This window comes from Salvelinus alpinus, chromosome 30, assembly GCF_045679555.1.
Source record: "Salvelinus alpinus chromosome 30, SLU_Salpinus.1, whole genome shotgun sequence".
Taxonomy (NCBI): domain Eukaryota; kingdom Metazoa; phylum Chordata; class Actinopteri; order Salmoniformes; family Salmonidae; genus Salvelinus; species Salvelinus alpinus.
The window spans coordinates 1,516,768-1,529,714 of record NC_092115.1 but is presented as its reverse complement, the minus strand read 5'-3'; the positions used below and the strand labels follow the sequence as shown (position 1 = coordinate 1,529,714).

Here is a 12,947-nt window from a genome sequence, read left to right as displayed (position 1 = left end):
GCACAGGGACTATATGCTTCATATGCTTGAAACATGTAGGTATTACAGGAAGCGGTTGAAAATGTCAGTGTAGACACTTACCAGTTGGTCCGCGCCTGCTCTGAGTACATGTCCTGGTAATCAGTCTGGCCTGGCGGCCTTGTGAATGTTGACCTGTTTAAAGGTCTCACTCACATTGGCTACGGAGAACGTGATCACACAGTCCTCCAAAACAGCTGGTGCTCTCATGCATGCTTCAGTGTTGCTCCCCTCGAAGCGAGCATAAAAGGCATTTAGCCCATCTGGTAGGTTGTGGTTCCTAAGAACCAGAAGGTGGTCTAGAGTAATTTTCCCTCTGGTTGCACATGTGGCATACTGGTAGAAATGAGGTAAAACGGATTTAAGTTTGCCTGCATTAAAGTCTCCAGCAACTAGGAGTGATGCTTCTGGATTAGCATTTCCTTGTTTGCTAATGGACTTATAAAGCTTGTTGAGTGCCGTCTTAGTGCCAGCGGCAGTTTTTGGTGGTAAATAGACGGCTACGAATAATATAGATGAAAACTCGATTGGTAGATAGTGTGGTCTACAGCTTATCATGAGGTACTCTACCTCAGGTGAGCAATACCTCAAGACTACCTTAATATTAGAAATCACACGCCAGCTGTTATTGACAAATAGACACACCCCCCCCCCCTCATCTTACCGGACGTAGCTGTTCTGTCCTCTTGATGCACGGAAAAACCCAGTATATTATCTGTGTCGTCGTTCAACCACAACTCAGTGAAACATAATATATTACAGTTTTTAATGTCCGGTTGGTCTCGAAAGGAGCTCATCCAGTTTATTCTGCAGCGATTGCACATTGGCCAATAGAACGGATGGTAGAGGCGGGTCGCCCACTCGCCGACGAATTCTCACAAGGCACCCCCTGTTTTTACTTGTTTTCTTCATGCAAATTAATTTTATTAATAGTAAAAAATGGAAATGTCACATTTACATAAGTATTCAGACCCTTTACTCCGTACTTTGTTGAAGCACCTTTGGCAGCGATTATAGCCTCGAGTCTTCTTGGGTATGACGCTACAAGCTTGGCACACCTGCATTTGGGGAGTTTCTCCCATTCTTCTCTGCAGATCCTCTCAACCTCTGTCAAGTTGGATGGGGAGAGTCGCTGCACAGCCATTTTCAGGTCTCTCCAGAGATGTTAGATCGGGTTCAAGTCCGGCTTTTGGGGCTGGGCCACTCAAGGATATTCAGAGACTCTTTCAGCAGGCCACTGTGATAACTGAAAAGACAGTTCCAGGAGCCCCTCTTTCAGCAGGCCACTGTGATAACTGAAAAGTGCATCAACTGTGTTGTCACTGCTTCTTTTAGATCTGGATTCAATTTCAACTTGATTATTGACATCTGATATTTGTTATCTTTTTGCTCTTGGTGACTCAGTTTCTGAAGGCCAGGTGGCTGCAGCCAGAATAGTGACAGCATCTGTGGTTGTCCACACTAGCCACAGCATCTGTGGCTTTTCTCCACTAGGCTGACAGGTCGACATCAAACCACTTCTGTTTCTCGGTGGCAGATGTGAAATCTTCTGGTGGACTACGTCTGTTTATTGCGTCCTGCACTGAAGCCAAATAAATAAGGTGTAGCTGTGATGATGGAGGCATCTTCTTTTAAAATTCAGATCGTCTCCAACATTTCTTCTGTTCACCATGTTCCTTAATTAGTTTCCCATTTCTCTATTGGACGTTGTCTTGTAGAACTCCCTATATATAAGGTCAGTCATGTTCAAGTCTGCAACATTAGGCAATAAGCCTTCCACTTTGTCCACGGGCTCAATGGCATTTTTGAATTGCTGCATCTGCATTTTGTTTTGTCAACTGATCACCTGTTAATGTCAACTTCACAAGCTGGGTCTGAGAGGTCTTGCTATCTACATCTATGGAAGAATATGATACATAATGTTCTTTAAGGAGTTTGATTGTCCTCATCATGTCTTTTGACTGTCTTTCATCTTCATCCAGTAGCCCTAAAGGAATTATATATGATTCCTTGCCATTACATCTGAGTATTTGTGAGGTTTGTGCCATTTAACATTAGACTTGTAGTGCTCAAATTGTGGTAACTGTCTCACAACGACACGTCCGAAAAGCTCTTTGAATTAGTTCCTGAGGTATTGTTTGTCTTCAATGTTTGGCAGAAATTGGGATATATGAATTTCAAGGAATGTTGTGGGAGCTGATCTGCACCAAAAGATTCCATTATGAATGTTGTGGGAGGTGATCTGCACCAAAAGGCTCCATTATGAATGTTGTGGGAGGTGATCTGCTCCAAAAGGCTCCATTATGAATGTTGTGGGAGCTGATCTGCTCCAAAAGGTTCCATTATGAATGTTGTGGGAGGTGATCTGCTCCAAAAGGTTCCATTATGAATGTTGTGGGAGGTGATCTGCTCCAAAAGGTTCCATTATGAATGTTGTGGGAGGTGATCTGCACCAAAAGGTTCCATTATGAATGTTGTGGGAGGTGATCTGCTCCAAAAGGTTCCATTATGAATGTTGTGGGAGGTGATCTGCTCCAAAAGGTTCCATTATGAATGTTGTGGTAGGTGATCTGCTCCAAAAGGTTCCATTATGAATGTTGTGGGAGCTGATCTGCACCTAATGGTTCGTCAGAGGGTATAGCGAGATTTCTTATAAGCTTCCGTGTTAGAGTCCCGCTCCTTGAAAGCGGCAGCTCTACTCTTTAGCTCAGTGCAAATGTTGCCTGTGATCCATGGCTTCTGGTTGGGGTATGTACGTACAGTCACGACGTCCTCGATGCACTTATTGATGAAGCCAATGACTGATGTGGTGTACTCCTCAATGCCATCTGATGAATTCCGGAACATGTTCCAGTCTGTGAAATACAGTCCTGTAGCTTAGCATCTGCTTCATCTGACCACTTCCGTATTGATCGAGTCACTGGTGCTTCCTGCTTTAATTTTTGCTTGTAAGCAGGAATCAGGAGGATAGATTTATGGTCAGGTTTGCCAAATGGAGGGTGAGGGAGAGCTTTGTACGCATCTCTGTGTGTGGAGTAAAAGTGGTCTAGAATTGTTTTTCCTATGGTTGCACATTTAACATGCTGATAGAAATTAAGTTTCCCTGTGTTAAAGTCCCCGGCCACTAGGAGGGCCACCTCTGGATGAGCGTTTTCCTGTTTGCTTATGGCGGTATACAGCTCATTGAGTGCGGTTTTAGTGCCAGCATAGTGCCAGTTTGTGGTGGTATGTAGACTGCTACAAAAAATACAGATGAAAACTCTCTAGGTAGATAGTGTGGTCTACAGCTTATCATGAGATACTCTACCTCAGGCGGGCAAAACCTCGAGACTTCCTTAGATATCGTGCACCAGCTGTTGTTTACATATATGCACAGGCCCCCGCCCCGTGTCTTACCAGAGGCTGCTGTTCTACCCTGCTGATAAAGTGTATAACCCACCGCCCCGTGTCTTACCAGAGGCTGCTGTTCTACCCTGCTGATAGAGTGTATAACCCGCCAGCTGTATGTTATTAGTGTCGTCGTTCAGCCACGACTCGGTGAAACATAAGATATTACAGTTTTTAATGTCTCGTTGGTAGGATGTACATTCTTTCAGCTCGTGCCATTTATTTTCCAGTGATTGAACGTTAGCTAGCAGGACGGAAGGCAAAGGCAGATTAGCCATTCGTTGCCTGATCCTCACAAGGCACCCTGATCTTTTTCCACAAAATCTCAGTTTCCTTCTCCAGTGAATCACAGGGATCTGGGCCTGGTTGGGTGTCTGTAGTAGTATATCCCTCCCGTCCGACTCATTGAAGAAGAACTCCTCGTCCAGTTTGAGGTCTGTAATCTCAGTTCTGATGTCCAGAAGCTCTTTTCGGTCATAAGAGACAGTAGCAGAAACATTATGTACAAAACAAGTTACGAACAACGTGAAAAAACAAACAAAATAATAGATTGGTTCAGAGCCAATAAGACGACAGCCCTCCCCTCAGGCGCCAAGAACGAATACTCATACGTTAGACTAAATAATCTGTCCACTCATCCATGTTTGACTAAATGTGAAACTGAGTTGAAAACGAGGAACACAGTCTGTCCATCCATGTTTGACTAAATGTGAAACTGAGTTAAAATGAGGAACGACACGTCGTCTGTCCACGCCACCCTTGAACAGTGGTTAAGAGTTTTCTCACTAACATCTTAACACTCTGAGAACCGGTTCACATGGTAGGTTGGTGTTAACATTATTATGATATTATAGAGAGGCTATAAATATGTGGTCAAATTTATCAAATCGCTGATGTAGTATTTGATGCATCTCATGTCATTTCCACATCTTGGAAAGTGTCTCACACTTAGTAATAATTCCTGCTATGTAACTCTATTCTCTGTGATCTGTACTGTAGTGGCTCTCTGTCATTCTATAGTATAAATCACCTCTATTCTCTGTGATCTGTACTGTAGTGACTCTCTGTCATTCTATAGTATAAATCACCTCTATTCTCTGTGATCTGTACTGTAGTGGCTCTCTGTCATTCTATAGTATAAATCACCTCTATTCTCTGTGATCTGTACTGTAGTGTCTCTCTGTCATTCTATAGTATAAATCACCTCTATTCTCTGTGATCTGTACTGTAGTGGCTCACTGTCATTCTATAGTATAAATCACCTCTATTCTCTGTGATCTGTACTGTAGTGGCTCACTGTCATTCTATAGTATAAATCACCTCTATTCTCTGTGATCTGTACTGTAGTGGCTCACTGTCATTCTATAGTATAAATCACCTCTATTCTCTGTGATCTGTACTGTAGTGGCTCACTGTCATTCTATAGTATAAATCACCTCTATTCTCTGTGATCTGTACTGTAGTGGCTCACTGTCATTCTATAGTATAAATCACCTCTATTCTCTGTGATCTGTAGTGGCTCTCTGTCATTCTATAGTATAAATCACCTCTATTCTCTGTGATCTGTAGTGGCTCTCTGTCATTCTATAGTATAAATCACCTCTATTCTCTGTGATCTGTACTGTAGTGTCTCTCTGTCATTCTATAGTATATATCACCTCTATTCTCTGTGATCTGTACTGTAGTGGCTCTCTGTCATTCTATAGTATAAATCACCTCTATTCTCTGTGATCTGTACTGTAGTGGCTCTCTGTCATTCTATAGTATAAATCACCTCTATTCTCTGTGATCTGTACTGTAGTGGCTCTCTGTCATTCTATAGTATAAATCACCTCTATTCTCTGTGATCTGTACTGTAGTGGCTCTCTGTCATTCTATAGTATACATCACCTCTATTCTCTGTGATCTGTACTGTAGTGACTCTCTGTCATTCTATAGTATAAATCACCTCTATTCTCTGTGATCTGTACTGTAGTGGCTCTCTGTCATTCTATAGTATAAATCACCTCTATTCTCTGTGATCTGTACTGTAGTGGCTCACTGTCATTCTATAGTATACATCACCTCTATTCTCTGTGATCTGTAGTGGTTCACTGTCATTCTATAGTATACATCACCTCTATTCTCTGTGATCTGTACTGTAGTGGCTCACTGTCATTCTATAGTATACATCACCTCTATTCTCTGTGATCTGTAGTGGTTCACTGTCATTCTATAGTATACATCACCTCTATTCTCTGTGATCTGTACTGTAGTGGCTCACTGTCATTCTATAGTATAAATCACCTCTATTCTCTGTGATCTGTACTGTAGTGGCTCACTGTCATTCTATAGTATACATCAGCGATGAACCTGACTGAGTCCTGGAAGACCATGGTGAATGAGACCAGCTCTGTGAATGACGGCAGCTACACTTATGAAGACTATGGTGATGAACAGTTAATCCTGCTGTGTGACGAGGTCGAAGGCTTAGAGGAGGTCACGGCTGGTTGCTTCCTGGTCATCTTCCTCCTCAGTGTCACAGGTAACTTGGTTGCTTCCTGGTCATCTTCCTCCTCAGTGTCACAGGTAACTTGGTTGCTTCCTGGTCATCTTCCTCCTCAGTGTCACAGGTAACTTGGTTGCTTCCTGGTCATCTTCCTCCTCAGTGTCACAGGTAACTTGGTTGCTTCCTGGTCATCTTCCTCCTCAGTGTCACAGGTAACTTGGTTGCTTCCTGGTCATCTTCCTCCTCAGTGTCACAGGTAACTTGGTTGCTTCCTGGTCATCTTCCTCCTCAGTGTCACAGGTAACTTGGTTGCTTCCTGGTCATCTTCCTCCTCAGTATCACAGGTAACTTGGTTGCTTCCAGGTCATCTTCCTCCTCAGTGTCACAGGTAACCAGTTTGCTCTTCGTCATCAACAGTGTATTCGGTGATGTCTAGGTAACTGTGTTTTCTGTGTTGTCTAATTAACGGTGTGTTCTGTTGTTTTCTAATTAACGGTATGTTCTGCGTTGTCTAGTTAACGGTGTGCTCTGTGTGTCTAGTTAACGGTGTGCTCTGTGTTGTCTAGTTAACGGTGTGCTCTGTGTTGTCTAGCTAACCGTATGTTCTGTGTTGTCTAGCTAACCGTATGTTCTGTGTTGTCTAGCTAACCGTATGTTCTGTGTTGTCTAGCTAACCGTATGTTCTGTGTTGTCTAGCTAACCGTATGTTCTGTGTTGTCTAGCTAACCGTATGTTCTGTGTTGTCTAGCTAACCGTATGTTCTGTGTTGTCTAGCTTACCGTATGTTCTGTGTTGTCTAGCTTACCGTATGTTCTGTGTTGTCTAGCTAACCGTATGTTCTGTGTTGTCTAGCTTACCGTATGTTCTGTGTTGTCTAGCTAACCGTATGTTCTGTGTTGTCTAGCTAACTGTATGTTCTGTGTTGTCTAGCTAACCGTATGTTCTGTGTTGTCTAGCTAACCGTATGTTCTGTGTTGTCTAGCTAACCGTTTGTTCTGTGTTGTCTAGCTAACGGTGTGTTAAGTGTTGTCTAGTTAGCGGTCTGTTCCACGTTGTCTAGGTATCGGTGTGTTCCGTGTTGTCCGGGTAATGAACAGTGTCATCTGTATTGTACTGCTTCTTGACACAATGCCCGCTTAAACCGGAAGCCAGCCGCACCAATGTGTCGGAGTAAACACTGTACACCTGGCAACCGTGTCAGTGTGTATTGCGCCCTCGACAGGAATCGCTGGAGAGCGATGGGACAAGAACATCCCTGCCGGCCTAACCCTCCCCTAACCCTGACGACGCTCGGCCAATTGTGCGCCGCCCCATGGGTCTCCCGGTCGAGGCCGGCTGTGACAGACCCTGGATCGAACCCAGGATCTCTAGTGACACAGCTAGCACAGCAATGCAGTACCTTAGACCACTGCGTCACTCTTGAGGCCCCTGTGTTGTCTACTTAATGATATGTTTTGTGTTGTCTAGGTAACGGATTGTTGCTGGTTGCCTTGTGTCGTTATGAGGACCTAAGGAGGGTCACCAACCTGTTCATCCTTAACCTGTTGACCTCTGACCTCCTATTTACCCTGACCCTGCCCTTCTGGGCCGTCTACCATCTCTCCCACTGGATGTTTGGTGACCTGGTGGGTATGACCAACCCTGACCTCTGATCTCTAACCCTAACCTCTGATCTCTAACCCTAACCTCTGATCTCTAACCCTAACCTCTGATCTCTAACCCTAACCTCTGACCCCTAACCCTAACCTCAGACCCCTAACCTCTAACCTCTGACCTCTAACCTCTAACCTCTAACCTCTGATCTCTAACCCTAACCTCTGACTCATAACCCTAACCTCTGACCCCTAATCCTAACCTCTTACTCCTAACCCTAACCTCTGATCTCTAACCCTAACCTCTGACCCCTAACTCTAACCTCTGACCCCAGGCCTGTAAGCTGTTGACGGGGGCATACTTCACCGGTCTCTACAGCAGTATGATGCTTCTGACCTATAACCCTAACCTCTGACCCCTAACCCTAACCTCTGACCCCTAACCCTAACCTCTGACCCCAGGCCTGTAAGCTGTTGACGGGGGCATACTTCACCGGTCTCTACAGCAGTATGATGCTGCTCACCTCTAACCCTAACCTCTGACCCCTAACCCTAACCTCTGACCCCAGGCCTGTAAGTTGTTGACGGGGGCATACTTCACCGGTCTCTACAGCAGTATGATGCTGCTCACCTCCATGACGGTGTACCGCTGTGTAATAGTCGTCGCGTCCCGCTGGACCGCTGTTCCTCGGAGACGACTGAGGTACGCATGGGCCACCTGCACGGCATCATGGGTAGTCAGCCTGGCCGCCTCCCTCAGTGATGTCATATACTCCCAGGTACAGGAAGAGGAAAACGGGACAAGAATATTCACCTGTGAGGTCTCACCTGGAACTATGGACGAGGAGGTGGGTTACAGTCCTGTAGAACAAAAGAGAAATGTCCGCTCACTGTTTACTGCTCCTAGTAGTGATCTTCTCTCTCTCTCTCTCCCTCTCTCTCTCTCTCGCTCTCTCTTTCTGTCCTCCAGAAGCTGGATATTCATATATAACCTCTCTGTCCACTCACTGTTTACTGCTCCTAGTAGTGATCTTTGTTTAAGCTTTCAGTGATACACGTTTCCACTGACATGATCGTTGTATGTACTTTGTGTTTCAGCAAACAGTGAGCAGACATTCCTGTTTCTAATTGTGCCCAGATCCTTTTCCAATGTTGGATATTTCATATATAACCCCTCTCTCTCTGTCCCCCAGAAGCTGGATATTCATATATAACCTCTCTCTCTCTCTGTCCCCCAACAGCTGGGCTACTACCTGCAGGTGTCCCTGCTCTTCGTCCTCCCTCTAGTCATCATCATCCTCTGCTACAGTGCCATTCTCAGGACAGTCCTGGTAACTGCGACCAGGAGACGGCACCGCACAGTGCTGGTGGTCTTCTGTATCGTGGTAGCGTTCTTCGTCTGCTGGGCGCCGTACAACCTAATCGTCTTCGTCATGTCTGTCTACAAACCTGTAGACTGTGGGGTCAAGGAGCGGCTGCATGTTGTGTACGTTGTGTGTCGTATTGTGGCCTACGCCCACTGCTTCCTGAACCCTGCTCTCTACATGCTGTCTCACTCCTTCAGACGACATCTCTGGTCGCTGTTGTGCTGTCTGATGGGGGAGGACAGGGGAGGGCAGGGGGGAAGAGGGGAGAGGAGTGTGGGACACAGTTCATCCCAGGTCACCCCTAGACCAACAGGACCAGCTGTGGTGCTTCAGGGCCCCAGAGAGAATAACTATACAGCTACATGGACGGAGCTAAGAACGGAGCAGGAATGAACTATGGAACTTTCTCACTGACTTTTATTGGAAAAGTTTGTTTTCCTGCCCTTTCTAATTGTTAGAAAAGGCCATGTTTAAAGCTTTGGATATGAGGAATGAGGAAGTGAGATTAGCCAAAACAAAAACATTTGAATCCCTGGAAATGATTCTGTGATACACAGAATGTGAACGCTGTGTTCAGTCCAGAAATGATTCTGTGAATAAGTCTATGCTATCTTCATACAATATGAAGAATATCTATGTTTCATGTAGAATATGTGAAATACTATATTATCAATGGTGGACGTAAACCTGATGCTATGTGTGGTGTGTGGTGGTATGCTAAGTAAATAAAAAGATCTGTGTGCAGAAGTAGCAGATGTGTTTTTTTGCCTTTGGGTTGGGTTAGGTTTAGGGTTAGACTAGACCTGTCTGGATGCTGGCTTGGGTTAGGTTTAGGGTTAGACTAGACCTGTCTGGATGCTAGCTTGGGTTAGGGTTAGACTAGACCTGTCTGGATGCTGGCTCTGGTTAGGTTTAGGGTTAGACTAGACCTGTCTGGAAGTTGGTTTGGGTTAGGTTTAGGGTTAGTCTAGACCTGTCTGGATGCTGGTTTGGGTTAGGTTTAGGGTTAGGCTAGACCTGTCTGGATGCTGGTTTGGGTTAGGTTTAAGGTTAGGCTGGACCTGTCTAGATTCTGGCTTGGGTTAGGTTTAGGGTTAGACTAGACCTGTCTGGATGCTGGCTTGGGTTAGGTAGAGGGTTAGACTAGACCTGTCTGGATGCTGGCTTGGGTTAGGTTTAGGGTTAGGGTTAGACTAGACCTGTCTGGATGCTGGCTTGGGTTAGGTTTAGGGTTAGACTAGGCCTGTCTGGATGCTGGCTTGGGTTAGGTATAGGGTTAGACTGGATCTGTCTGGATGCTGGCTTGGGTTAGGTTAGGGTTAGACTGGACCTGTCTGGATGCTGGCTTGGGTTAGGTTTAGGGTTAGACTAGACCTGTCTGGATGCTGGCTTGGGTTAGGTTTAGGGTTAGACTAGACCTGTCTGGATTCTGGCTTGGGTTAGGTTTAGGGTTAGACTGGACCTGTCTGGATTCTGGCTTGTGTTAGGTTTAGGGTTAGACTTGACCTGTCTGGATACTGGCTTGGGTTAGGTTTAGGGTTAGACTAGACCTGTCTGGATGCTGAATTGGGTTAGGTTTAGGGTTAGACTAGACCTATCTGGATGCTGGCTTGGGTGAGGTTTAGGGTTAGACTGGACCTGTCTGGATGCTGCCTTGGGTTAGGGTTAGACTAGACCTGTCTGGATGCTGGCTTGGGTTAGGTTTAAGGTTAGACTAGACCTGTCTGGATGCTAGCTTTGGTTAGAGTTAGGGTTAGACTAGACATGTCTAGATTGTGGCTTGGGTTAGGGTTAGGGTTAGACTGGACCTGTCTAGATGCTGGCTTGGGTTAAGTTTAGGGTTAGGGTTAGACTAGACATGTCTAGATTCTGGCTTGGGTTAGAGTTAGGGTTAGACTAGACCTGTCTGGATGCTGGCTTGGGTTAAGTTTAGGGTTAGACTAGACCTGTCTGGATGCTGAATTGGGTTAGGTTTAGGGTTAGACTAGACCTGTCTGGATGCTGGCTTGGGTGAGGTTTAGGGTTAGACTGGACCTGTCTGGATGCTGGCTTGGGTTAGGGTTAGACTAGACCTGTCTGGATGCTGGCTCTGGTTAGGTTTAGGGTTAGACTAGACCTGTCTGGAAGTTGGTTTGGGTTAGGTTTAGGGTTAGTCTAGACCTGTCTGGATGCTGGTTTGGGTTAGGTTTAGGGTTAGGCTAGACCTGTCTGGATGCTGGTTTGGGTTAGGTTTAAGGTTAGGCTGGACCTGTGTAGATTATGGCTTGGGTTAGGTTTAGGGTTAGACTAGACCTGTCTGGATGCTGGCTTGGGTTAGGTAGAGGGTTAGACTAGACCTGTCTGGATGCTGGCTTGGGTTAGGTTTAGGGTTAGGGTTAGACTAGACCTGTCTGGATGCTGGCTTGGGTTAGGTTTAAGGTTAGACTAGACCTGTCTGGATGCTGGCTTGGGTTAGGTATAGGGTTAGACTGGATCTGTCTGGATGCTGGCTTGGGTTAGGTTAGGGTTAGACTGGACCTGTCTGGATGCTGGCTTGGGTTAGGTTTAGGGTTAGATTGGACCTGTCTGGATGCTGGCTTGGGTTAGGGTTAGGATTAGACTAGACCAGTCTGGATACTTGATTGGGTTAGGTTTAGGGTTAGACTAGACCTGTCTGGATGCTGGCTTGGGTTAGGTTTAGGGTTAGACTAGACCTGTCTGGATTCTGGCTTGGGTTAGGTTTAGGGTTAGACTGGACCTGTCTGGATTCTGGCTTGTGTTAGGTTTAGGGTTAGACTTGACCTGTCTGGATACTGGCTTGGGTTAGGTTTAGGGTTAGACTAGACCTGTCTGGATGCTGAATTGGGTTAGGTTTAGGGTTAGACTAGACCTGTCTGGATGCTGGCTTGGGTGAGGTTTAGGTTTAGACTGGACCTGTCTGGATCCTGGCTTGGGTTAGGGTTAGACTAGACCTGTCTGGATGCTGGCTTGGGTTAGGTTTAAGGTTAGACTAGACCTGTCTGGATGCTGGCTCTGGTTAGAGTTAGGGTTAGACTAGACATGTCTAGATTGTGGCTTTGGTTAGGGTTAGGGTTAGACTGGACCTGTCTAGATTCTGGCTTGGGTTAAGTTTAGGGTTAGGGTTAGACTAGACATGTCTAGATTCTGGCTTGGGTTAGAGTTAGGGTTAGACTAGACCTGTCTGGATGCTGGCTTGGGCTAAGTTTAGGGTTAGACTAGACCTGTCTGGATGCTGAATTGGGTTAGGTTTAGGGTTAGACTAGACCTGTCTGGATGCTGGCTTGGGTGAGGTTTAGGGTTAGACTGGACCTGTCTGGATGCTGGCTTGGGTTAGGGTTAGACTAGACCTGTCTGGATGCTGGCTTGGGTTAGGTTTAAGGTTAGACTAGACCTGTCTGGATGCTGGCTTTGGTTAGAGTTAGGGTTAGACTAGACATGTCTAGATTGTGGCTTGGGTTAGGGTTAGACTGGACCTGTCTGGATGCTGGCTTGGATTAGGTTTAGGGTTAGACTAGACCTGTCTGGATGCTGAATTGGGTTAGGTTTAGGGTTAGACTAGACCTGTCTGGATGTTGGCTTGGGTGAGGTTTAGGGTTAGACTGGACCTGTCTGGATGCTGGCTTGGGTTAGGGTTAGACTAGACCTGTCTGGATGCTGGCTTGGGTTAGGTTTAGGGTTAGACTAGACCTGTCTGGAAGTTGGTTTGGGTTAGGTTTAGGGTTAGTCTAGACCTGTCTGGATGCTGGTTTGGGTTAGGTTTAGGGTTAGGCTGGACCTGTCTAGATTCTGGCTTGGGTTAGGTTTAGGGTTAGACTAGACCTGTCTGGATGCTGGCTTGGGTTAGGTAGAGGGTTAGACTAGACCTGTCTGGATGCTGGCTTGGGTTAGGTTTAGGGTTAGGGTTAGACTAGACCTGTCTGGATGCTGGCTTGGGTTAGGTTTAGGGTTAGACTAGACCTGTCTGGATGCTGGCTTGGGTTAGGTATAGGGTTAGACTGGATCTGTCTGGATGCTGGCTTGGGTTAGGTTAGGTTTAGACTGGACCTGTCTGGATGCTGGCTTGGGTTAGGTTTAGGGTTAGATTGGACCTGTCTG

At 45.9% G+C, this 12,947-nt stretch overlaps 1 protein-coding gene across 2 annotated transcripts; it reads left to right on the top strand.

The window, feature by feature from the left end:
• Positions 1 to 4,120: 4,120 nt before the first annotated feature.
• Positions 4,121 to 9,593, top strand: LOC139560108 (chemokine XC receptor 1-like). Of its 2 annotated transcripts, none has more exons than XM_071376616.1 (5): positions 4,121 to 4,225; positions 5,740 to 5,929; positions 7,361 to 7,518; positions 8,055 to 8,333; positions 8,727 to 9,593. In XM_071376616.1, the coding sequence occupies exons 1-5, from the start codon at positions 4,223 to 4,225 to the stop codon at positions 9,243 to 9,245; spliced, it is 1,149 nt and encodes a 382-aa protein (XP_071232717.1). In that variant the 5' UTR covers positions 4,121 to 4,222; the 3' UTR covers positions 9,246 to 9,593. The 2 variants fall into 2 exon arrangements, with proteins under 2 accessions (XP_071232717.1, XP_071232718.1); XM_071376617.1 differs by having other exon boundaries at positions 4,136 to 4,225; positions 5,719 to 5,929.
• The last annotated feature ends 3,354 nt before the right edge of the window (positions 9,594 to 12,947 follow it).